At 45.0% G+C, this 26,920-nt stretch overlaps 1 protein-coding gene and 1 pseudogene across 5 annotated transcripts in view; one reads left to right on the top strand and one right to left on the bottom strand.

Annotated features, from left to right (window-relative positions):
• Positions 1-12,383: 12,383 nt before the first annotated feature.
• LOC138167692 (zinc finger protein 184-like) overlaps positions 12,384-26,920 on the bottom strand; it is a 31,699-nt gene continuing 17,162 nt past the window's right edge. For 4 of the 5 annotated variants that reach the window (XM_069096654.1, XM_069096656.1, XM_069096652.1 and 1 more), the window contains 2 exons: positions 13,535-14,752; positions 12,384-12,530 (listed from right to left, as the gene is read on the bottom strand). In XM_069096654.1, the coding sequence (XP_068952755.1) occupies positions 12,478-12,530; positions 13,535-14,752 (1,271 nt within the window). In that variant the 3' untranslated portion in view covers positions 12,384-12,477. Of the gene's footprint in view, positions 14,753-26,920 lie in introns of all 5 variants that reach the window. The other variant, XM_069096653.1, reaches the window with a different exon arrangement.
• Positions 23,301-26,496, top strand: LOC138167719 (small ribosomal subunit protein uS10m pseudogene; annotated as a pseudogene).

The raw sequence follows: 26,920 nt of genomic DNA, 5'->3' as shown, positions 1-26,920 counted from the left end.
AACCCATAAATGCCAAAGACAAAGTGAGAGGTCAGTGTGGACTTTGGGAACAGGGGCTCGAGGAGTGAGGTCCAGCCTCTGCCCCTGCAGTTAGAAGTAGCTGAGGCATGGTGGCTGAGGCTAGGCAGCCTCCACTACATGGCCACTTCAGAGCTCCTGGCCTGCAATTTGTAGGGAACCAAGAAACCATTCTAAGGGGTAATCGCTCTTACTTTAACCTGCTTGGATCTGGATTGCTGTCCTGGGTGGAGGTCCTAGGGTGCATGACCAGGTGCCGGAGCCGAAGGAGGCTTCATAGAGGGCAGCCAACTAATAGCTACAGCACCTGCAAAAACCCCAGCAATTTGGGACAAAGCTCTCCTCTCTGGAAGCAGAATTCTACTGTGGCAAAGAGCTCAAAAGTTAAGTAATTGAGTGGCAACATGAGCAAGCAAAGCAAGCACAGCAATCCAACTTTAGGTTCCTATTTTGGGGACAAAAGGATCAAAGCATGGAACAGGAGGAAGACAATGAAGTCAGAATTCCTGTACTAAAAGCCTCCAAGAAAAATATGAACTGGTTACAGGCCATAGAGGAGCTTAAGAAGGATTTTAAAAACCCAAATAAGAGAAGTGGGGGGAAAATTGGGAAGAGAAATGAGAATGATACAAGAAAATCATGTAAAAAGAGTCAACAACCTGACTTAAGAAAATAACACCTTAAAAAATAGACTAACTCAAATGGCAAAAGAGGCTCAAAAAAGCAATGAGGAGAAGATTGCCTTAAAAAGCCAAATTTGCTAGATGGAAAAAGAATCTCAAAAGCTCACTGAAGAGAATCATTCCTTCAGAATTAGATTGGAGCAAATGGAAGCTAGTGTCTTTATGAGAAATCAAGATACCATTAAATAGATCCAAAGAAACTAAAAAATAGAAGGCAATGTGAAATATCTCATTGGAAAAATCACAGACCTGGAAAATAGATCCAGGAGAGATAATTTAAAAATTATTGGACTACCTGAAAGCCATGATCAAAAAAAGAACCTAGAAATCATCCTTCAAGAAATCTTAAGGAAAACTGCCCTGGTGTTTTAGAACCAGAGGGCAAAATAGAGGTTGAAAGAATCCACAGATTACCTCTTGAAAAAGATCCCCAAAAGAAAACTCCTAGGAATATTATATTCCAGAGTTCCCAGATCAAGGAGAAAATATTACAAGCAGCCAAGAAGAACAATTTGAATATTGTGGAAACACAATCAGGATAACACATGGTCTGGCAGCTCCTACATTGAGGGATCAAAGGGTTTGGAATATGATATTCCAGAGGTCAAAGGAGCTGGGATTAAAACCAAGAATCACCTACCCACCAAAATTGAGTATAATTTTTCAGGGGAAATTATGGTCATTCAATGAAATTGAGGACTTTAAAGAATTCTTGATGAAAAAACCAGAGTTGAATAGAAAATTTGACATTCAGATGCAAGAAGCAAGAGAAGCATGAGAAGGTAAACAGGGAAAAGAAATCATAAGGAACTTATCAAAGATGAACTTATTTACATTACTACATGGAAAAATGATAATTGTAACTTATGAAACTTTTCTCAGTATGAGAATAGTTGAAGGGAATATAAATGTATATATGTATACACACATATATATATATGTCTATATAGGAGGGTATATGGGCTTATGAATACATATGTGATTGTATGTGTATATGTGCACAGGCATACATAGACAGAGGGCACAGGACCAATTGAATAGGAAGGGATGATACTTAGGTGAAATTGAGAGGTGAGAGAGGAATCTAATGAGAGGTGAGGGACAGAATGAGGTAAATGATCTCATATAGAAGAGATAAGGGAAAGCTGTTACAATGGAGGGGAAGAACAGGAAGGCAAAAGGGAAGGGGTCAACCTTACTCCTCATTGAATTTGGCTTAGGGAGGGAATGACATACACACTAAATAGGGTGTCTCACCCTACAGGAGAGTAGATGGGTAAGGGGATGAGAGGGGGGATGATGGAGGGGAGTGCAGGTTAGGGGGGAGAAAAGTTAGAAGCACACACTTTTGAAATGGGACAGGGTCAAAGTAGAGAATTAGAACAAGTGGGGGGTGGGATAGGATGGAGGGAAATATAATCCCTATATCCACTAGGGAAATATATTTTGTGCAGCTACACATGTACAACCTATATTGAATTGCCTATCTTCCCAGTAAGGGTGGGTGATGACAGAGGTAGTGAAAGAATCTGGAATTCAAAGTTTTAAAATCAAATGTTTAAAAAATACATTATTATTTTATACGCAACTAGGAAATAAAATATACAGGCACTGGGGTATAGAGATCCATCTTGCCCTACTGGAAAGTCAGAGGGGGGATGGAGGAAGATATAGGAGACAGCATATTGGGGGAGAGGATATTCAGTGGGATCACTGTTTTGGGGTTGTGGGCAGGGGAAAGACGGGGAGAAAATTTGTAACTCAAAATCTTGTGGAAATGAATGATGTAAACTAAAAATAAGCATAAAGTTTAATTAAAAAAAAAACAAAATGGAAAGTTAGTTGGAGAATCTAGATCCAGCCCTGTGTAAGAAAAAGTTTGGGGAGAACTTAATGCTTCTCCCTCCAGTCCTCCAATCAGAGGAGAGAGGAAGCTGAGGGAATTGGAAAAGTGTTGAGTATCCAAAGCTGAATTAAACAATATGATGATGAGATTTCAGGTGATTAAGCCCCAGAATGGAGTGCCATGTTCCTTGGAATCCAAAGCAGCAGAGTTTTGGTTTTTTGGGGGGAAGTTCACTGGTCCTCTTGGTCTAGTCACCATTCCAGGCAAAGTGTTCCTCACATATTAACACGCCACCTGTGATATGAGTCAAAGGCTGACCAAGAATTCTGCAATTCTTCAGCTTAGCCAAGAACGTATTCTGCAATTTTCTGTCCCAAGGAGAGCCTGGTTGCAGACAGGTGTGCAGGTTTCACAGTCATGGTCACTGCCCAAGCTGAGTGCGGCTAACTACACTATAGTCTTATAACTGGACAGAAAGGACAAAGTGAAGCTTTGTCCTCCTTTGATGCTTTGAACCCTACTACCTCTGTGAATGACACTGGAACCATCAGAACCAGGAAAGACACAGCAGACTTCTTCAATGTAAACAGATGGTTATGGAAGTCTTTCATCCTGAAAAGGCCACAGTGCCCATGACTGAAATCTGAGAAAAACGGAAAGAGATGTCTAAAACAAGCCTAGATGTCACTTTTGTCTTTAGATTTGGAGCCCATTCTGATTGTGGCAAAATAACAGCTTTTGGTATAATTTATGATCCTCTTGACTATGCAAAAAATAAAATCCAAAACAAGACCTGCAAGGCATGGCCTCTAGGACAAGAAAAAGGCATTGAGAAATAAGTAAAAGAAACAGAACAAAACAGACTACTGGCTGTTTCCCTCCTGTCTGCAAACATGTCCATGTCTTTAAAAAGAAAAAAAAACCACACCCCTTTACTTTATCATTCCATTCCCACTATCTGCCTTTTGTGGTTACATTCCTCAAAAAAAAAGCCATCTGAAATAGGCCTCTCTACTACTCTCCTCTTATCTCCTCAGTCCCTTCTCATGCGATTTCTGACCCAAGCATTCACTAAAAGCACCTTCTCCAAAATGGCCAGTGGTGTCTTCACTGTCAGATGCAGTGGTCCGTTCTTGATCCCAGCCCTGGGACTGCAATTCTGTCTTTTCTTTGGCACTCTCTTCTCTCTAGGTTGTCAGGACTCCACTCTCTCTGTTCTCCTGACTCTTCTTTCTCACCCTCCTCTTTGCCACATCCTCACCTACGTCATGCCCACTAACCATAGGCATCCCTCTGTCCTGGGCCCTCTTCTGTTCTCTGTAAAGACAATTTTGCCTGGTGTTCTCATCAGCTCCCAAGAATTCAAATATCGTCTTCGTGCAGAGGATGCTCAAGTCTACTTACCTAGCCCTAACTTCTCTCCTACATGACAGTATCACACTCCCAAATGCCGGAGACATCTCAAACTGGGTTTCATACACATACCGGATCCAACCTGTCCCCAACTTAGGTCATCCTTTCTCTTTGCAAACTTCCCTGCCATTGCTGTTCTCCCAGCGCCCCAGGCTCACCGTCGACTTCTCACTCTCTTAATTCCCCATCTCCAATCTGTTCCCAAGGCGGTTCGCTTCACCTTTGCGACATGTCTTGAGTAGGTTCTGATCTCTCCTCAGACACCACTCTGCTGTAGGCTCTTGTGTTCTCCTTATGCCTGGACTGTTGCAGTAGCCTGCTGGTGAGTCTGCCCTCTACGAGGTTCTCCCCAGTCTAGTCCATCCTCCAGCCATTTTCCTAAGCACAGCTCTGAGCATGTCACCTTCCTACTCAGTGCTGCGGTGGCTCCCTATTGCCTCCAGGATCAAGAACAACATCTTCTGGTGTTCAGACCTTTTGATGACCCAGCTCCCACTCCACCTTCAGTCATATACTTACGCACCCCTGTGCTCTTCAGTCCCGGGACAAGAGCCTCCTCATTGTTTCACAAGACAATCCACCTTGCGGACACGGGGCATTTCCTCTGGATGTCCCCCATGCCTGAAATGATCTCCCTCTGCTCTATTCCCTCGCTGTCTTCAAGTCCCAACGAAGCCTTCCCCAAGCTCTGCTAATTACTTCCTCTTTATCCCATATAAACCTCATTTGCACATAGTGGTTTGCAGGTTGTCTCCATTAGATTGGGCGTTCTGCAAAGGCAGGGACTGTCACTTAACTTTCTTTGTATCCCAGTGTTTGGCACATAGTAGGCACTTAATTTTTATGGATTTTGAAAGAATATGAGAGGAAGTTAACTGAAAGCAGCCCTGTGGGGAATCAAGTAAGAATCCGCTTCCTCTAGAGGGTTTTTACTCGTTTTGATTTTCTGATTTTTTAGTAAAGTGTGTTCTGGCTGAAATCCTCACATCTATTACATTCATTTTTGTTTTTCTTTAAATTATTTTTATTTTGAATTTAATTATCTCCACTAAGCATTTCCATGACACAAAAAACAAAAAAGGTGAATGTATCAGGACCATTAACTTCTGCTAACACGGCTTCTTTAAAGCATATATAAAATTTAACATGGTCGTAACCAAATTGTCTTAAACGTCTTTTGGAGGGAGCACTCTTTAAATGTTTTCACAATTCTTTTTTTAAAAACTTCTATCATTACTCACAAACTCACACCAATTTGGAGAGAAAAAGCCTTTCCTCATAAGCTGAGTTTCTCATTGTATACTTATGTCTACCACCTCTCTGTAGAGGAATGGGTGGCACACTTCATTGCCAACTTTCTGAAGTCAAAACTGGTCATTGCTTTGAGAAATTCTGTCTTCCAAAGTTATTTTATTTTAAATTGTTGTGATTATTGTGTAAAAGGATTTCCTGGTTCTGTTCGTTTCACTTTCCATTAGTTCATACAAGGCTTCCTAGCTTTCTCCAAATTTATTATGCTCTTCATTCCTTATAGTGCAATAGTATTTCATTTCACGCATATACCACAATTTGGTAATTTCCCTGTTGATGAATACTGGCTTCATTTACAATTTGTTGCTACAACAAAAAGCGCTGATATAATTAATTTTATACATAGAAGCTCTCTATGTCGCTGATATTTTGGGGATATATGCCTAGAAGTGGTAAGACTAGATCAATTGCTTCCTAAAATAGTTGGACCAATTCATAGTCCCCCCAAAATGCATCAGTATTGGTTGACTTAGCCTATCAAACAATGTACATTTTTCATCTAAACCTTTTATCTTTATTCATTACATTCATAAAGTTTCCCATTCATATGTATTCTCTACAGTAGGAATTTTTGATTCATAGGAAAGTCTATAGGGTAGCTAGATGGCACAGTGAATAGAGCACTGAGTTTGGAATCTGGAAGACTCATCTTCCTGAGTTAAAATTTGACCTCAGATACTTTGAAGCTGTGTGGTCCTGGTCAAGTCACTTAACCCTGTTTGCCATAGCTCATCTGTTTTAAAAAAAATGAGCTGGAAAAGGAAATGGCAAACCACTCCTGTATCTTTATCAAGAAAACCCCAAATGGGGTCACAAAGAGTTGGACAAGACCTGTGTTTTGAAGGGCTTTCCATAGTGATTAAAAGCAAGTTTTCTCTCTCCAGTACTGATAGGTGAAAAGGAATTTGGAGGAAAACCTTTCCCTTAATAATTATTAAGTTTCTCTCCAATGTGAATTCTTAAGTTAGTAAAATATTCTCAGCAGAAATCAGTTTCATTAGGTTCCACTCTAGTAACAATTATCTGACATAAAAGAAGGTAAGTGCTCTGAGGGAAAATTTGCTGACACTCATCACATAACGTTTCCATTGAGTATGAAACATCTGTTGCTGAATAAGCCACATCAGAAGAAGAAGACTTTCCCATATTCATTATATTGTCTTTGTAATGTGAATTTCTGGAGAGTAAATTCTGTGCTCGAGCAGAAAGCAATTTTCCATTGAATGAATTCAGGCTTCTCTCCAGTATGAATTACCTGATGTACATAAAGGTTTCCTCTTTTATCAAAAACCTGAAGACATTCATTATAGTTGTCAGGTTTTCTTCCCAAGATAAATTCTCTGGAATAAACTAAGTTTTAAGCTTAGGTAAAATGCCTTCCCACAATCATTCCATGTGTAAGGTAACACCATTAGCAATTCTTAAAGGGCGAATGTGGCATCACAGAAAGAGCTTGGCCAGATTCAGGAAGTCTTGGTTGCAAGCACCCCCCCCAATGCATGCTTGTCTTAAGCTGAGGACGTCACTGGTTTCCCAGCAATTCTCTGACATTCTAAGTCACAGAGAAGGCACAAAGGCTAATTTGGTCATTTTCTAGTCTAGGAGTTTCCTGTATCCATGAAGCAGCAGGTCCGGTTTGTACATCTGTCTCCTATGAGGTTGCTAATGGACATTAAAGTTCTCTCTCCAGCAGCTCTTCTCACATTTACTACATTTTAGATAATTTTCTCTAACATATGAAGCACAGTAAGTCATCAGCTCAGTTGGAATGACTACTTACCTTTAACACATTTAAAGAGTTTCTCTCCAGAATGAGTTGGCTAATGTCAGAGAGAAGCTCTGGGCTCTGAAAGGCCTTCCCACATTTATGCAGTATCTCCCAAGTATGACTTAGTCTGATGCTTGCATAAGATTTGAGCTCTAGTCAGATTTCTTTCCATGTTCATTAGGTTTCCCTCTAGTATGAATTGTGTGATGTGCAATAAGACGTGGTGTCTGGCAGAAAGCACTTCCCACATTCCTTACAATCATAAGTCTTCTCTCCAGTATGACTTCTCTGATGTGCAGTAAGATGTGCAGTCTGGTGGAAGAATTTCCCACATTCATTACACTTACAAGGTTTCTCTCCAGTGTGAATTCTCTGATGGAGAATAAGTTCTGCTTCGGCAGAAAGCCTTCCCACATTCACTATGTTCATATGGTGTCTCTCCAGTACGAACCTTGTGATGAAGAGTAAGACTTCTGCTTAGAACAAAGACCTTCCCACACTCACGGCATTCATAAGATTTCTTCCTTCTAGCACGAATTCTAAGGTGTTTGGTGGAAGACCCCTTCACATTTGTGACACTTACATGGTTTCTCTCCAGTATAAGTTTTCTGATGTACCTTAAGGTTTATCTTCTGACTAAAGACTATTCCACAGTCATTACATTTATAAGGTGTTTCTTCAGGATGGACTCTCGGATGCATTCTAAGTTGTGAGCTCCTTGGAATGCCTTTCCACATTCCTCATGTTCACAAGGCTTCTCGCCAGTATGACTTCTCTGATGTGTGGCAGTTTGGGAGCACAGAGAACTTTTAGTTCATTCACTAAATAGATGGAACTATAGGAAACAAAACAGAAGGAGCTTAGTTTTCTCTTAACACAACAACTATCCAACAAAAGCAAAGGAAAGAAGCTCATTGGGAAATAATTTGTCCCAGAAATATTTCTGCTAAAAATCACACATATATAGTCCACAAGTAAGCAACAGCAAGATCCACTTCCCTAAATGTGAAATGGTCACCAAATGTGAACAGGAAGTTTTCTTTTTTGCTTTCTGGAGGGGCAATTAGGGTTAAGTGACTTGCCCAAGGTCACATGGCTAGTGTTATATGTCAGGCTGGATTTGAGCTCAGGTCCTCCTGACTCCAGGGCTGGTGCTCTATTCACTGTGCCACCTAGCTGCCCCATAGAGGATTTTAAATGTCAAAGTGATGGGCTGCATGTGCTTGGACCCCAATTCCAAGATCACATTTCTCCCTGGTCTCCAAACACTGTCCCTGACAGTTTTCTCCCCAGCCCAAGGACACTGTGCCCAGCACAGACTCATGAGGGGCCCATAAGACAAACCATCTTCCCCCATCACAAGAACAAGCTGACGTCTGAAGACATTCTCTTGTAAAGAAACAGGACTACTGTCTTGTAACCACAGAATTATCATGTATTGATTCCCAAAGTTGTTGTGTTCCTTCCAGAGGTCAAGCTGTAGACATCAACTCTCAAAGTTATCTTGCTACAGATGTAACACCAAAAATACACCCCAAGAAACCCCTTCCCCTGACATCCAGCAGTGAAGGCGCCTGTGACCAAGGTTGTGTGTTATCACCCAATTACTACATCTGCCCCATAACCCACTACTTTTCTTATACAAGATTTAGCATCATTCCTACTAAGTGGCAAGTTCTGTAAGGAGCTCTCCCTGCCATATTGGCATTACAATAAACCTTTGCCTACTTGACTGGAAGAATTCATTCCAGATGACACTCTCCTGTGCTTCAGTCCCTGAGGGGTCACCGGACCCCTCAAAACACATCAGAAGCAAAGGGTTTCTATTTGGTGCTGGAAGTAACAGGGCAGAGTTTGTTGAATAGAAGGGTGACATGGTCAAGACCGAACTTTAGGAAGACCATTGTGTGGTGGATGGGATGTGGAGGAGGGACTAGCATGAAGGGATGAAGCAGAGGAGGGACAGACAAATAAGAGAGATCTTAGGGAAGGAGGAGTGCCAATATGTGGCAGCTGATGGGACGGAGGAGCTGAAAGCAAGGGCTCGAGAACCCTCTGAGGCTTCTGACTTTGGTCGCCTTCACAACAAAAACAAAGCTGTGCCTGAGCCTGCAATCTCTCTAGTGTCTGTCGTTCCCCCTTTTTACCATTAGTTTTCACAGCGAGACACAGAACCAGACATCTCCATTGACGGGTCTCCTCTTATTTGTGCTTTGCTCCTGTGGAAAGGGCCCAGTTTCCGGGAGTTAGAAGAGCCAAGTCCACAGCCTCTGTGGGCCTCGGATTAGGGACCTCCCAATTCTAAACCCATGACTTAATGATCCTACGAAGTCATACAGAAAAGGACATGTGAGCTCCCCAAAGGGCATCTGTGCCCACCATGGTGTCCGCTGCAGAATCCAAACCCCCATAGGTGGCGAAGTCCACCAGCCATCCTGTTGGCCAGTGATACTGTGCATATCCCATCCAGCCCCAGAGAACTGCTTGGAGCCTCCTAGATGAGACCCGCAGGGACCCAGGTGGTGGGCTTGTGGAGGGCCACAGGGACCTGAGCAGGGCGTGGCTTCAGTCCCTCCACTGGGACTGTTTTTCCTTTTGTAGTGGGGAAAGAGGAGGGTGAACGAGAGGCCCACGTTGTAGGAAGCTGGAAAGCATGGCAGCGGCTCGGAGCGGACCTTGCTGACCTCACATCACCCTCCCTCGTGCTCCCACAGAGCATTCTCTCCTCTCTCTTTCTGAGGAGTGTCTTTTGGGCATGTTCCTCAAACTTAGACCAAAGAGGAGGAGGACGTGCAGCTGGACAGGTGGTTCATCTTTCCAGAGACCTGAGCCATAAGGGCAGGTCACCGTGACAGCTCTAACGCTGGGCCAGAGGGATTGGAGGAGGAAGCTGCCCAAGCTTTTCTGAGATCGCGGCCCACCCCTCTTTCAGCCTAGTCTTGTTCTGTCGATTCCAGGTGACCATGAATCAGGGACTACCAGAGCTACTGAAGAATTCCGGCTGTGGGCTACCCAGGGCAAAGGAGGGTCCCATGGGGCAGCAAGGGAGGCCAGGGTACAGCGGGGCATTTCAGAAGCAGGAGCCCCGGGGGGAGCAGAGGAGTAGCCCAGGCCTGACCTGACCCCTGAAGAGCCAAGAGGGCTGGCAGGACGGTGGCTGGAGCCTTTGGAGGATGCGGATGTGAGTGGAGCTGTGTGCTTGACCACAGCTCATGCTGTCTGGAAGGCAGCCCTGGAGAAGCCCAGGTCCCCAGCACACTGTGACGAGGCTCTGTGTGGGCCTTTGCCTCATCAACCAACCAACAAGCATTTATGAAGCACCTACTAAGTACCCGTTACGTGCCCTACACAGTGCTAGGTGCCGGGGCCCAGAGACCAGATGGTGCCTTCATGAAGCTTACAAGCTGGGGGCACCAGAGTGCAGAGTGTGGGGCCTGTAGTCAGGGAGACCCAAGTTCGAATCCTGCATCAGACACTTCCTAGCTGGGTGACCTGGGCAAGTCATCTGTAAGAAGTGGCAAACCCTCCTGTGCTTTGGCCAAGGAAACCCCCAAGGGGACACCAAGAGCCGGGCAGACTGAAATGACTGGACAACATGGGGGTGGCCATGGCACCTGTCCCCAGGATCACTGTGAGGATCCAGTGAGAGGACCTGGGTGGAGTCTTTGGCAGAGCCTCCTTACTGGCGCTGGCCATCATAACCGCCATTGGCATCATTGGCTGGGCAGCAGAAAAGGCGAGATCTGCAGCTGCAGAGAGACTTCTGACCAGGGGAGCGCCCCCGCCCCATGGCCAGCCCCGGGAGGGAGAAGGGCCAGAGTAGCACCTGGAGGCCCGACACACCAGCTCCTGCCTGCCAAGTGAGGCCTCGTCCATTCCTAGGACCTCATTTCTGAGCCACAAGCCCCATACATCCTGTTACTCTTGGGTACCATGAGGGTTTGGAGTTATGGGATTCAGGGATCAAAAGGGCCTGGATTTAGAGTGGAAAGGCCCTAGAGATCACTGAGTCCAGTCTTCTCATTTCATAGATAAAGAAAATGAGGCAGTCCAGAGAGGCATAGGGACTTGCCTAGGGCCACACAGCTTGTGAGCCTCTGGGGTGGGATTCAAACCCAGGTCTTCCTGACTCTTAAGTCTGGGATTTTAGTATACGCCACAAAGTGCACTGGTGGGGGGGAACTTACGGCCTCGAGGCCACATGTGGCCCTCTAGGTCCTCATGTGTGGCCCTCTGACTGAATCCAGAATCCATAGAACAAATCCCCTGAATAAAAATGTTTTCTCTGAGGTCTGGATTCAGTCAAAGGGTCACACTCGAGGACCTAGAGGGCCACATGTGGCATTGAGGTCACAGGTTCTCCATCCCTGTTCTAGCGGACCCCTACAAATGCATAGGGGACTACAGGAATTCCCATGCATGAGCCCCCAGTGTGACAGGCCCCATCTTACCTGGCACCCTCCTTACACTCCCACTGAAGGCTTAGGTCCCAAGAGCGGCTCCTACTCTCAGGGGACTAAGGGTCTATACCCTAACTCTCTAGCTCATGGGTTCCCACTAGGCTGCTTGCCATTATGACGCCGGTGCCCGACTGGCTCTTGGCAGGCCTGGATGGCGCCCTGACCTCCGTAGTTCCATGCCCTCCAGAAGCCTGGGTTGCCCCTCACACAAATCAGGGTGTTATCAAGGCTGATCTCTCACAGAACTAGGATGGTAGCGAGGCAGGCACGTGGGATACTACAAGAGGGAAGGGATTTGGCTCTGCTGTGGCCAGACCTCCCACAGCAGCCTGAGGGATGTGGTTTTTGCCAGCAGGGCTGCCCATCTGGGCCCACAGACCCAGCTCCCCTCCACTGCTGACTGGAGCTCCAGGCCTAGTCCCTGGTCTGGAGTGTGTCTGCTGCCCGCATGAGCTAAGGGCTCTCATGACGTGGCTGCTGGGAAGGGAGGGAGCCAGTCCCACCCCCTCCCCACCCCCATCTCTACAGGCCTATGGTCTCCTGTGACTGCCTCTCCCTCACACATGGGAACTGCTGCACTCCACGCTTGTCTGAAGCTCCTAGCTGTGGCTTTCTAGTTTGCTGAGCCTGAGCCCCAGACGGGTCACAATCGTCTCCTACAAAAGGCCCCGTTTCTGAGGTGTGTTACAGAGGGGACACCAGGCTCTCCCAAGGACCTTGGGCTCTGACTTCACAAGGCTCACGCCAGGGAGGAACCAGGCTGTCTGTCCTCTGGCTCCTTGACCCCAGGCCTTAGGGAAATTCCAAGGAAATCTCTAGAACAAAGCTTAGGTACAACTTATGTCTACAGTCTCCCCCTGAAAGGACTCAATGTACAAAATGGGTATGAGTTATAGGACTGCTTTTTATTTACTCCATAGCACAGAAAATGCTTCACATAAAACAGATTAGAAGGCAAGCATTCACAATTAACCACCTTCACAAAGACATACAATGTTTTTGGACAGGCGGAACAGACACTTGCATTTCATGTCAGAATCTTACTGTCTGCACCACTCTCGTCAGGTCAGGGCCCGGCTTCCTCAGTCGCCTCGGCCGCAGTACTCTCCTGGTAACTGAGGGTCGGGGGCGGCAGTGGGGGCTGCGTTTGTTTTTCTATGGGAGAAATGGTGCAATTGTGGGTCACCGTTTCCTTCTGAGTATCTAGCACCAACAGAGAAACCAGAAGTCTAGAACTCATGTGGGCATGAGAACTCCTCAGAGCTAGAAACACTGATTTCTCATTCATTAGCCACTGGTCTGCGCTCACAGAAAACAGAAAGTGGCCAAGGAATGCAGCTTACTCGTGCGTGTAGACATTACTGCATGTGCAACCTATGTGATAAAAAGACTTCATTCAGAGGGACCTTTTATTCAACTAAAATACTCAGGCAAATCACAATATGGCAGGAAATAGATTTAAAGTGACATCTCCCACTATCTACTGTGGTGAAGAACAGTAACTTTCACAGAGAGAACAGTTCAAAAAGTCTTGTTTGGCCAAGAATGAAGATCACAGGGAGCTGACATCCAACAGATTGGAAGAGAGTGTCTAGTTGGCCTGGATGAACTGAAATGATTGGGCCCAGACAAACCACATCCTTCAGTACTGAGAAAACTGGCAGGGATAGAGAACTGAGAGATCAAGGAACCACTGGATGACAAATGATGTCCTGGCTGTCAAAGGGGCAGGGGCCAATAAATGGGGAAGTCAGGAAGAGGCAGGCAGGGATTACAAGAGAAACAAGGAGGGAAAGCATTACAGGCTGTGCAAATTTATGGAACTGGGAGACAGAATGTTGTGTAGTGGGACAATAAGGAAGCCAGCTTGCCTAGATGCTCCAGCAGAAGGCCACCCCACATCATGACATCTCTATGGCTTTTCTCTGGCATAAATCATCTAGTATCAAATAAATCCTTGGCATTCGTAAGGGTTCTCTCCAGTGTGAATTTTCTAATGTTGAGTTTTAACTTTAACTTCTGACATGATGTTCATAAACTTTCCGTCCATTATGAATTTTCCGATGTTCAGAAAGTCCTCTGTTCTGGCGGAAACACTTCCCACATTCATCACACTTATAAACTTTCTCTCCAGTATGAATGTTCTGATGATCAGTAAGTCCTGTCCTCTGGGAGAAGGCTTTACCACATTCATTGCATTTGTAAGGCTTCTCTCCAGTGTGAATTCTCTGATGTCGAACAAGATCTGTTTTCTGACTAAAGGCTTTTCCACATTCATTACAGTCATAAGGTTTCTCTCCAGTGTGAATTTTATTATGTTCAGTAAGTCCTTTCCTCTGGGAGAAGGCCTTACCACATTCATTGCACTTGTAAGGCTTCTCACCAGTGTGAATTCTCTGATGTCGAATAAAATCTGTCCTCTGACTAAACGCTTTCCCACATTCATTACACACATAGGGTTTCTCTCCAGTGTGAATCTTCTGATGCTCAGTAAGTCCCTTCCTCTGGCGAAAGGTTTTCCCACATTCATTACATTCATATGGTTTCTCTCCAGTGTGAATCTTCTGATGCTCAGTAAGTCCCTTCCTCTGGCGAAAGGTCTTCCCACATCCATCACATTCGTAAGGTTTCTCTCCAGTGTGAATTGTCTTATGTTGAGTAAGGTGTGAGCTCTGCCGGAAGGCCTTCCCACATTCCTGACATACATATGGCTTCTCTCCGGTATGAATTGCTTGATGTTTAAGAAGCTGTGATTTCCAGCAGAAGGCCTTATCACATTCATTACACTTATACTCTTTAGCTTTAGTACAAATTCTCTGGTTTTCAATAGGTGTTAAGTTATATCTGAAGGATTTCCCACATTCAGTACACATAGAAAATATCTTCTTTGGGTACATTTTATTGCATTTTAACAAATGTGTATACAGTCTAAAGTTCTCTCTGTGTGTGTCACATTTACAGAAATCCTTTTCAACAGATATTTTCTCTTGGGGCAAACTGACTGGTTGCAGATTAATGCTGCTCTCACATTTATTATATTTATGACCACTGACATCATGGGAAGGTTTCTTTTGAGTGACTTTTACTTGCTGAGGAGGTTCCTCACAATTTCTTTGCTGTTTTTCTATCCAGGATTCAGATTTCCAAGCTTCCTCCAAGTTGGAAATACAAAGACCATCTCTGGTGAGTCTTCCCTGGGATGACTGTTCTGGTTTTAGAATCGATACCTTGGTTTCAAACATACTTTCCCAACCTAAAAGGAAAAAAAAAATCTTGTAAATATGCCATTGCCCCAGCTGTGTAACAAACTTCTGTCTTCTGTGTCCTCACCATCCAGAAAACTGACTTTCTAAGCCAATTTTAGCACTGCTCATTCCCTCAATTTATTTTTATTGCTTTACTGCTATTGCCAGTATTTCAACTGGTTGGTCACAGAAGAACAAAGACAGGGTGTGTCCTTAGCTTCTCTTCAAATCTTATTGGCAAAATGTCCAATGTTTTCTAGCTCTCAATTGTAGATAAATGCTGTGGATCAAATTAAGGAAAGGGCCCTTCAATTACTATGTGTTTTTAAAAGATTTTTAACATTTGTGCTATTATGTTGAAGGTTGTGCTTCTGATAAAATCCTACAGATTTTTGTCGTTAATGTGACCATCCTTGTAATCCTCAGCATAAATTCAACTATCATTGTGATGCAGCTGACTTCCCAATGTAGGTATCTGGTCCTGCTGCCCTCCAGTCACACACACAGCCATCCTGGCCACAAACCTCCTTACACCACAATTCCCTTTTGTTACAGCACCCCACCACCCTCCCAGCAGTCTAGGATGGCAGCCCAGGACGTTTACTCTTCCCCTCAAACTTCTAGGATCCCAGGCCTGGAGCTAGGAGGGCCCTTGTAAAGTCATCTGATGGTCCAGCCCCTTTCTCTGAGAAGAGGACCCTAAGGTGAAGTGCCTGGTCTAGGGGAACACAGGCAGGCAGCCTCATGAAACAGGGACCTGAGCCTGAGCTGTCTCCACTCCCCCACCCTTTCTAAAGGACAATTAGTTATCAAGCACCCTAAGTCTTCTCTATCTTAAAGACCCCAGATTTAGGATTAGGACGAGGATAAGGCAAAGCAAAAGAGGCAGAAAGGACAGGAGAATATGGTAACCTGGGAGGGGCTGATGCTGCCACCAAGGTGCTGGATGACCTACATCGCTGATATTCTGTCACAGAGGAAGAGGAATAACAAACAAGAAATGTTGTAGGCCACTAGGGGCACCACAGGGCGGTGAGGAAGACCCAGCTCTAAATCCAGCCTCATACACCAGCTCTGTGACCCCGGCAAAGCCACAAACTCTGTCTGCCTCAGTTTCCTTAAGTATAAAATGGGAATCACGACAACACCTACATCCCTGGGTTGAGAGGCACACTTAGCACAGTACCTCTCACATAGTAAATGAGAAAGATAATGAGTTCTGTTTTGGACATGATGAATCTGAAAGTCTGTAAGAAATCCAGTCTGATATCAAATAAGTTAGAGATGAAAGACTGGAGGGCATCAAGGAGGTTAGGGTTGGAAAAATAATTCTGAGAATCATGTGTACAGAGATGGTCACTGAATCCATGGGAGCTGATGAGAGCCTCAAGGGAATCTGCACAGAGGGAGAAGAAAAGAGGGTATTAAGAGCCCAGTGGGACACCCACAGTTTAACTGGTGTGATCTGGGTGAAGGTCCAACAAAGGAGACTGAGAAGGAAAGGTCTAGTAGGTAGGAGAACTAGAAGACTGTCTGGTATCCTCAAAACCTAGAGAGAAGAGCTATCAAGGAAAAAAGGGGGATCGATAGTGTCAAAGGCTGCAGAGGTCAAGAAGGGAAGGACCGAGAAGTGATCATTCGGTTTGGCAATTAAGAGATCACTGGTAATCTTGGAGGGAACAATTTCAGTCGAATGGTGTGTCTGGAGGCCAAACTGCAAAGGTAAGAAGGGAGTGAGAAGAAAGGGAAGGGGAAGCACTGACTGTAGATGGCCTTCTGAAGGAGTTATTCCACTAAAGAGAAGAGAGACAGGAGATGACAGTTAGGAGGAATGGATGGGTCAAATAATGGTTTCTAAGGATAAAGAACATGGGCATGTCAATGGGAAAGGAGCCAGCAGACCCCAGGGAGAGCCTGAAGATGTGAGAGACAGAGGTGGCAGAAGGCATCTGACAAATGGGAGATGAGCAGAGAAGAACTCAGCAAATGGCCTCCATTTTGTCAGCAAAATGTGAGTCCAATTCCCATCTGAGAGTGGGGAGGAGGGAGAGCCAGGGGAGGTTTGGGGAGAAGTCACTGTGGAGAACAGCAGAGTGAGATGCTGACGGAGGTCAAACAGGACTGCCCAGCATCAGTGAGGGCTCAGCTGAGGTTGTGTCCCAAAGCCATAATGAGATCAGTCAGATTCAGAAGGCAGGAGCAGAAGGATGAGGACAAGGGGAAATGGCAGGAAACGAATAAGGAGTTTGGGATCGGAAGGCAGGCCCTTCCTGAGACCCTCATCACCTGCTGTGGGCTGCCAGCCTCAGTCTCTCTTCTCTTAAGACATCCTCCATCCTTCCCCAAACACAGGCCTGACAATGTGACCCCCAGACCCATGTGATCAATTCCCATGGCTTCCTGTTTGCTCCATCATCAGAAACAAAGTCCTGCTTGGCACCTTCCTCCCACCACAAACTCTTCCACCAGTGACACTAACAAGCCACCGGCTCATGGCTCTGGCCATCTTCTCTGACTGCTCTCCAGGACTGTGATGCTTCCTTCACATCTCAGATAAAATCCCGTCCTCTTCCCTCTGCTGCTCAGTCATGAAGAGCCCACTATGCGCCAGGGATCCAAAGAAAGGCAGACGAGGTCCCCACTGTGAGGTCCCTGCCCTCATGGAGCTCACAGTCCAGTGGAGGAGACGACAAGCCACAGCTCAGCACAGTGACACATTTGAGACAAGCACTTAAGGAACTGTCTGCGGACTCGCTGACTCCACTTCACAACGAGCATTCTAATAACATCTTCACTAGCCTCCCATTTTCCCTCTTCCAATCTATCCAGAAAAGAAGTCTCATTACTTTAAAAGCGATGTGGTCCCCACTGTGATAGGACCATGTGGGTCCCTGTGTTTCACATGAATTCACACGGGCACACGATACTCTCAGAAGGAGCCTCAAGAGCACCCTAATCATCCCAGAGGCTCACACGAGACACCAAAGGCTTTCAGGGCACAGAGAGCACAGACGACAAGACATCCGTGAAGTGTCTGAAAAGGTGCACGCGTTTCCGGATCAGTGTTCAAATGTCAACAGGACAGAAGGACTGGCCAGTGACAAAGGGCGCTGAAAGTGAATGAACACTTGGAAGAATCCAAACAGAAAATGCTTTAACTTGAAAAGAAACGGAGGAAGAGACAAGCCCTCATCGACATTTACCAGGCAGATAAGGAGCAATGAAGCAGTGCCGAGAGGCCAAAGGAAAGACACAGCACAAGTGGTCACACATGCACCCCGTGTGGCGCTGCCATGCTAAGGCAGACAGGAATGCGACTGAGCCTCTTGACAACTGCCATTGGGTCAAAGGACAGGCTGAGGACGGACTGACCTGAAGAAATCAAGGAACCGGAGAGAGAGAGCACGGCTGAGCACAGGGCTTTAGGGGAAGCAGCAACATGCATACAGAACATACGACAGAAAATGCCATCTTCCACCTTTCAGCACAATGCCTGACACATGGCAGGCACTCGTGATGAGCTTACAAACTCACACCAACTTTATTCAAGTCAGTGAAGAGAGTGCTCCCGAGCCAGGGCCCAGCACAGAGACCTCCCGCCATGCTGACCCAGACCCATGAATAACTCATGGCCATCCAGCAACACCAACCCCACTCCTATTTTCATCTCAGCTTTTTCTATCTTCTCCACAGATCCAGGATCTTTCACCAAAAACTTGGCTACAGTTGAGTTAGATAGTCATACCAACAGCATTTGCCTCTTGCACGAGCTTCAAACTCTCACCCAGACACAAGGCTAGCTGGCACCACCCCCTGCTATGACCAACGCAACTCAACAGCCGCCATTTTCAGGATCACTGCCAGAATGCCAGGTGTCCAAGTGCAGCTCACTGGCTGAGAACGTGCAGAGGCCAAGAGGAGCCATGTCAGGGATGAAGACCCCATGTGCGGCTTACCATCATGGGGCACCATGGGAACTGGCCCTATGGGTTCCCAGTCAGGAAGACAAAAGATCAGATCTCATTCTTCTTTTTTCTTAGTCTTTAAATTTTTAAATCTATTTTAGTGTTCAATATTCATTTCCACAAGATTTTGCATTCCAAATTTTCTCCCCATCTCTCCCCTATCCCCCACCCCCAAATGGCAAGCATACTGATTATCCCTTCCCCCAGTCTGCCCTGTCTTATATACTCCCTACTCTCCCTAACCCCTTTCCCCCTTACTTTCTTGTAGGGCACAATGGATTTCTATACCCCACTGCCTGTTTATCTTATTTCCCAGTTGCATGTAGAAACAACTTTTTAATATATTTTTTTGAACTTTTGAGTTCCAGATTCTCCCCTTTCTTCCCTCCTCATCCACTCCCATTGAGAAGACAAGCAATTCAAACAAACAACCCAATATAGGTTATACATGTGTAGTTATGCAAAACATTTCCATAGTAGCCATATACTTCCCTCCATCCTATCCTACCCATTTATTCTATTTTCTCCTTTGACCCTGTCCCTTTTCAAAAGTGTTTGCTTCTACCCTGTCCCCCAATCTGCTCTCCCTTCTATCATCCCCCCTCTTATCCCCTTCCCCCCATTTTCCTATAGGAAAATGTCCAATTGAATGTGTTATTCCCTCCTTAAGCCAAATTCAATGAGAGTAAGGTTGATCCATTCCCTTTCACCTCCCTGCTCTTCTCCTCCATTATAACTACTTTCTCTTGTCTTTTTGTATGTGAGATAATTCAGCCTATTCTATCTCTCCCTTTCTCCTCCCAATATATTCCTCTTAATTTTATTTTTTAGCTATCATCCCTTCATATTGAACTTATCCTGTGTCCTCCGTCTATGTATATATGTATACATACATACACACACATATACATACATACACAAATATACTACATATACAGGGATCTCATTCTAGGGTTAGTTTTTTACAAACTGTTCTAAGTGAATGTTGTTTGTGTTCAAGGTTCAGGCAGGTCTGATCAGTCTTTCATGTAGAAAGGGCAGCAAAGGGGCTTGAAACATGCTGTCTACTCCCCAGGTATTTTCTGTACACTGAACCTACAAACTATTAACTCATAGGCAACGGAGAGCAGAGCTAGGAGTGTATCTTTGTGTTTTTCAGTAACAACAGTTTCGTCTGAAATCCTAAAATTGTATTTTATGATTTACAAATAGATCTTTAAGAAGGGGCCCATGGGACAAAACCCGTAAGAAGCCCTGCATTAAGTCGTCTGACTCCTCAAGAACTGACATGATTGGCCTAGAATTTCTCTGAGCCACATCTGACCCAAGGCCGGCCCGGCCTCCTCGCTCTGGCTCCTGTCCTCTGGAAGAGCTCCCAGGGGTGAAATGGAAAAGCTTCACTTTATGAACGAGGAAGAAAGCAACAGATATGGAAGAGATGTAAGGGAACAGCCACAAAACCACCAAAAATGGAGGCTGTGAAAGCACTAAGCCCCAGCCCATCCTCGAGCAAGTGCTCCCCCCTCTTCCCCCCTCTCCAGAGGAACACGACAGGGGTCCGGGTGGGGAGTAGTGCAGCTCGTGGCAGACTTTTACCTCAATCTTGTTTTCTCCTTCCTCTTAAAAAATGCTATAAGGGACAGCTTTTCTGGGGAGAAGGAAGGGAGGGATGGAACTAGAAATCTGGGAAATGTGGAAAGAGATTATCAGCCAAAAACGCACCTATTTTTTAAAAGAAGCAGAGGGATCCTGGCAAGTATCAGAAAGGAAGAAATAAATTAAAGAAAGGTCCCTTGAGCACAAACAGAGAAGAAATGGACAGAGGCCCTCGGAGGCAAGGAAGGGGCTTGAAAGGACAAATGATGGACTCATTTCTGAAGGGCTAAGCCCTGAGGATGCAACCAAACCAGGCCTTACTCAAGAAACTTAGCTTCAGATGTGCACATACAGCATGGAGGGTCAGAGGAAGCAGTCTGGGCCCTCCTCAAGAACAGCACTGGGGCATGAAGTCAACAGCCATCTTCACAAGCGGTCATTGGCTGCCTTCCCTGGGATGGGATCCAGAATGTCATGGTGGGTGAAACCCTCTATTAAGGGCTCACTATATGCCAGGCACATGGCTTAGCACAAGGAATACAAAGGGAAAGAGGAAGAAAGGCCACCTTTGCCCTCAAGGAGCTGCCCTTCTCCTGATAAGCAGGAGCTGAAAAGGGGAAGGGAAGAGAAAGAAGGTCCCCTGCCCAAATGATTCAGTGAGGCCTGTTTTTTGTCCTTTGCTTTTGAAGAAGACCATGACACCAGGAGGATGATGCCATGATTTGCAAGGAGTAAAGGCAGCCACAAGAGGAATGAGCCCTTCTCTGGTTTAGGAGGGTCAGCCTCCCAGGAGGTAAGGCCTCAGGGGCAAGGGCACTTCCAACAGAAGTCTAAAGGCTCCTGGTGGTTCATGTGGGCCCAAAGGAAGAGTGCCAGATATCAGGAGAGCATAGCCAAGAAGAACCAAGTCTTGGGTAATAAACCAAAAACCTGAGAAGTATAAGCCTGGATCCTGATCAAAGATGAAAGACTTCAGAAAGGCATAAAAATGGGTGAAGAGGAGAAAAAAACTTTCCCTATTTGCTGACCAGATGAAGGTTTATTTGAAAAATCTCAGAGAATCAGCAAAGATTCTGACTGAAGCAACAGCAGCCCCAGCAGAGTTTCAGGCTACAAAAATCAAAAACATTTCTACATTCTAGGAATAAAGAAACACAAGAAGTGGTAAACAGGAGGAGAAAGTCCCCTCCACAGAACTGTACAATCTTACACACAGGAGACGGTGTAGATTCAATTACATGAGAGCTCCTTAAAGAATAAAGAACACCCAGGGCAGCTAGTGGCACAGTGAATAGAGCGCCGGCCCTGGAGTCAGGAGGACCCGAGTTCAAATCCAGCCTCAGACAGTTAACAGTTACCAGCCGTGTGATCCTTGGGCAAGTCACTTAACCCCATTGCCCTCCAAAACACAAACAAACAAACAAAAAAGAATAAAGAACACCCTAAACAACTGAAGCGATGTTCAGGGCTCATGGCCAGGCTGTGCCAACACAATAAAAATGACAAGACTTGCAAAGTTAATTTACCCTTTTAATGCTATATTAACCAGATTTCCAAAGGGATACTTCATGGGGCTTCATAAAATAATAAAATTCATTCAGAACAAAAGATCTAGCATCAAGAGGAATGATGAAAAGCAGCAGAACAAAGGGGAAAGAGCCCTTCCAGAGCTCAGACTGGAGCGCGAGGCAGCCGTCTCCTGAGGAGTCTGTGTGCAGGCCAAGAAGCAACGGAGCCAGGCCTGGAACAACTGACTGGCTTAAGATTGGAAGTGAAGCGCAACAAGGCCGTCTGCGGTCGCCTTAATCGCTTCATGTGCGCAGCTCACATTAACTTGTTTGTCCGCCATGCAGAAAGTCGGGCTGCGGGAATCCAAAGCTGGGGCTGCTGGGAGAAATACCAACACCCTCAAATGAGCAGATGACGCCTCTCTGATGGGCAGAAAGTGAAGACCTAGGAAGCCCCTTAAGGGTAAAAGAGCAGAAAGTATAAGCCGACCTGAAAAGTCAGACGAAAAGAAAAAACAAACAAATAGAAGGGAAAGGAGTAGAAGTGGTGGCAAATTGTATATTCTTGGCTCAAAGAGGACAGCAGATGGTGACTGTGGCCGTGACATTAAAAGATGCTTGCTCCTGGGAAGGAGAGCTGTGACGGACAGCAGAGACCTCGCCTTGCAAGGAAAGCTGGGTGCCACAGAATAAGAGTTTTCCAACTGTGGTGCCGGAGAAGGCCGCTGAGAGTCCTGTGGATAGCAAATCAGTCAGTGCTTAAAGAAACTGATTCAGGCTATTCACTGCAAGGTCACACACTGAAGCAGAAGCTTAAATACTCTGACCACATAACGAGAAGAAAGGATTCACTGGGAAAGATTGAGGGCAAAAGAGAAGGGGACAGCAGAGGATGAGATGGGTAGTTACCTTGGACAGACTTCAAGAGCCAGTGGTAACCAGAAGGCCCTGGGGGGCTGCAGTCCATGGGGTCATGAAGAGTTGGACATAACTGAACAAGTCACCAAAATCACATATTGATTAAAGAGGAGACAGCATCACGTAGGTCACCAACCTGTCAGGGTAAAGAGGATTTCCACATGTTCCACATCAGAGACAAGGTCAGTCAAATCTCCTCCAAAGTCATCTGGGACCATGTAAACACTAGGTATGACAGGCAAGCCCAGATATGAACCCTGTCCTTCCTGAAGAAATGACTGCAGAGGTCAAAGAAAGAAAAAATGATCAAAGATGAGGTGAAGGAAGAAATAAAGGAAGAAGTGGATGTCTTTACATCTTCAGGAAATCTGGGGAAAGGAACTGAAAAGTCATGAGGCAAGATGGCATAGCCAAGGGGAAACACAAGGGAAGGCCTCTAGTGTGAACTCCATACCCCTTATCCAAGTGCAGCCCAACACCAAAGAACCAGGGTCCAAAGGAGCTGGGCCTCTCTCAAATGGCCAGAGCATCACTCTCATGGACCGAGCTCTGCTGAAAAGACAACCAAAATGGTAGCCACGGCCACAAAGGGAGCACAGCTCAGGTGACTCACCCTCTGCCTACCCACCCCTGGGAGGGGCCCAACTATCACCTCTACCTCATTCACTTGAACTGGATATAACTGGCATTGTTTTTCATTATTTAATCTTTAAGGAAAAAATGTTTTCTACGGAAATAATATGGCAGAAGTTTAATCTTGTGCTGTATTCTTTCCAAGAAACATGTTTTAAGATGGCTGTTTGAGATGTCTGTTGTCCAGTTCCATGCTGGAATATAACTTTATTCCTTTTTTTAAAAAACTTCCTCATTCAGGTCGTTTTGTGTGAGGGCATCTTAGTCAACTGGACTGGTAAAGGGCACAATATGAATGTTGATGGGAAGTAAACCCACATTTGACTGCTGAGTCAGAAACCCCCTCCTAACACCCAAAATAGTTTTATCAGTGGAACAGGCCAGATAAGGGAGAATCAGAAACAATGGCACTCAGTAACACAAACATAAGCTGCTGAGAGAACTAGAAAGCATTCTGACAGAAACTGGGCTTACATCAACATCTTATCCCGCACTCCACAATAACTTCTAAATGGATATATGACCTTAATATAAAAGCTCAAACAATAAAAAAAATTAGAAGATTGGCATAGACTCGATTAAACGAGAGACAGAGGCAATTATGAAAAATAAAACATAACTTTGATCATATGAAATTGAAAAGCTTTTGCACAGACGTCACTGCATCTGAGATAATAAAGGGAGGGTCTAACAGGGAAAAAGTCTTTGTATCAAACTTCTCTGATACAGGTTTAGATCCAAAACATAAACAATGGACAAATTTAAGCCCAACGGACACGCATGACAGATAAGTGTTCAAAGGATATGTTCTCAAAAGAATAACTGCCAAATATCCACAACCACTTCAAAGAATCACTAGAAATATGAGAAACACAAATCAAAACCTCACACCCTGTACAATGGCAAAAGTCACCAAAAACGGTAACAATGGTGGGGGGGGGGGAAGAGGGAGAAAATAGACAATAAAACAAAATACAAGAGCATTTCCACTGGAAGTCTGCTTTGATGGGTGCTAAGGATTCAAACAGGGGAGGTGAAGGAGGAAGGGAACTGGGCACAATGCAAGGGCATAGAGGACGGATACTGCATCAGTTTTACTTGATCAGATGGAATAATGTGTGATGAGACTGGGCACCCAAGTGGAAAACAGACTCACACTCCAGCTTGAGGATCTTGTGTTTTATGCCTGAGGATGTGACGAAAATGTGTGAGTGGCACAGTCATGCATGAGGATTGCCAGGTTGTGACAGAGGGGATTCCATGTCTGCCCACAGATCGACTCTCCTATGTACTCAACAACTGTTTCAGTCAGCTTCATTTAGGTGGGGAAGCAAGGCTCCACTGACCACAGCCAGGGAAGCAAACTTGAGTTAATCCCAGCAGATAAGACTGGCAAACTTTCTGACAGCAATGCTTCATGGCTGAGAAGGGGCATGGTCAAGACCACCTGCTGACTGAGTCCCTGTGAATCTACCAGAAACAATGATCACACTTCAGAGCGGAAAGCCAGAGGTCTGGGCTCTCACTGGGGGCACGTTCCACCATACAGCTTCAGCGCAGTGGGACCACAGGGGGCATGCCCAGGAGGAATACAGGGTCTGGGCCCTGACCCTCTGAGGACTTGTGTTCCTGCTTCACCCACAAGCTCCTCCTAAAAATCTGGCAGCTCAAGGCAGAAAGATGGCTGTGTGGGCCGCCTTCGGGGCTTCCAGCAGAGTCTGGGGATCTTTTCTCTAAGCCATCCTAAGAATATTACAGCAAAGGGAGATGGTCTTCTTCTCAACACTCATTTGTAGTGGGTGCAATTTTCAAGCCTGCATATGGATATCAGGAGTGGTATGGAGAAACTTACGGTCTCCATTTCTGATGAACCAGGCAGATTGTATAAGCGCCTCTTAGTTTTAGTAAAATGTCGTGACAGGGCTGTATGGGACAGTTATGAATACTTGGTTGTACTTGCTGCTAAAGAACTTGGGTGTCTCCCTTAAAAAGATACATGAACCTCCAAGGAAAATAGAAGGTCTTACTCTTTTCAAATCAGTGCCTATTTCCAAGTACAGAGTTCAGTATGAAATGAAGACACATTACAGATGTTTAGAGTTATAACACCTGACTGGAAGTACAGCAGATGTCTACGTCCAACGAAATCTACCTGACGGTGTTGCCATGGAGGTAACAAAGACCAGGTTAGAAAAGTTACCAGAGCACATCAAAGAGCCACCTTGGGAAATGGTGGGCAAGAAGAAAGGTAAGCAGGGCATAAAGATAATCTTCTTACACCTGGTATATCCTTATGTCCATGCCACGAAGGATTACACTCTGCAGTTTCTGTAAGACATCCTCTATCTGCTTGTCTCTTTGTAGTAACTGAACTCTGATGGAGCAGACTACAGCATCAAGGGCATCTTGTAAACTTGTTTGTGGCCTTTATTATTTCAGGATCTGCTTTTAGGACCTTTAAACTAGTGCATGATAAAAGAGGTATGTTAAGACTTGGACACACAGATGTTAATCAGTAGCACTGACTGACTGGTGTTTGAATGAAATGTGTTCATCCAAAAATCAGTACATTTTAAAGTTATTTCTTGGGATTTTTTCTTTTTCAGCTGTTGAGAACAAGAAGCGCTTTTGATTATTTTCATGTGAAATACAGAGGCTATGTACAATGATACCTTCAGGAGGAGTTGGTCTATTTTTGGTATTGGTGGCTTACTGAGGTCCAGAGTGAGCAATGTCTTCTCTGAGATCACACAGCCGGTTAGCGGCGGGTCACTAAAGTGTCAGCTCTCTTTTTATGCTAGGATTCACTTTGAGATCCTGTTAATGTATTGTCAGGCTTTTCAACTTTGTAGTGCTTGATTCAGACTCAATTCTTTAAAATCAGAAGTTGTTTTGAGTTAATAAAGGAGCGTATTTGTGATGTTCCTCAGGGGTTAGAGGTAAAAGTGCAATAATGTTGACATGGGGCGCGATAAAGTGGACATGCTACTTCATAGCTCCAATTCCAAACCTTTTCTTACATAGGCTGCATAAGAGGGACACGTGAGTGCACTAGAAAGTAGACACTGTATTCCTTCACTTATTCGTAAAGCATTCATCATGTGCCTACTTTGCCAGGTGCTGTCGGAAATGTAAAGTCAAGCTGGGGCTTTAAGTTTCACCTCTGGTTTCTAATATTAATTGTATTCAATATTTTTATAAATACCTAGTATGGTGTTTTGTGCATATCAAGATCATCTCTCCTCAATGCAAAAAAAAACGCTTAATATACTTTTATAAGTGGCTCACTTTGAGATGAGTTTGCTTTTCTATCCATTCAACAAATCTTTGTTATGTTAGACACTGAGTTAGATTTGTGTGTGTTAGGCACTGAGCGGTAATGGTCCAAAGAACCGAGCCCGCTATCCATCTATCTATTCCTAGGTTAGAGCCTAGGAATTAACAGTTACACATTTTACTTTATAAATTGGCATGCCATTTCTTTCCTCAGCCTGGTGCAGAATATCATTGCTTTGCTGACATATTCTGCTGGTATTTTAGACATCATTCATACAAA

The sequence above is a fragment of the Petaurus breviceps genome, unplaced genomic scaffold (genome assembly GCF_028583685.1).
Source record: "Petaurus breviceps papuanus isolate PSGF00001 unplaced genomic scaffold, PetGlider_PUasm1.0 287, whole genome shotgun sequence".
Taxonomy (NCBI): Eukaryota; Metazoa; Chordata; class Mammalia; order Diprotodontia; family Petauridae; genus Petaurus; species Petaurus breviceps.
The sequence above is the reverse complement of the archived record's forward strand: the minus strand, read 5'-3'. Positions and strand labels throughout refer to the sequence as shown.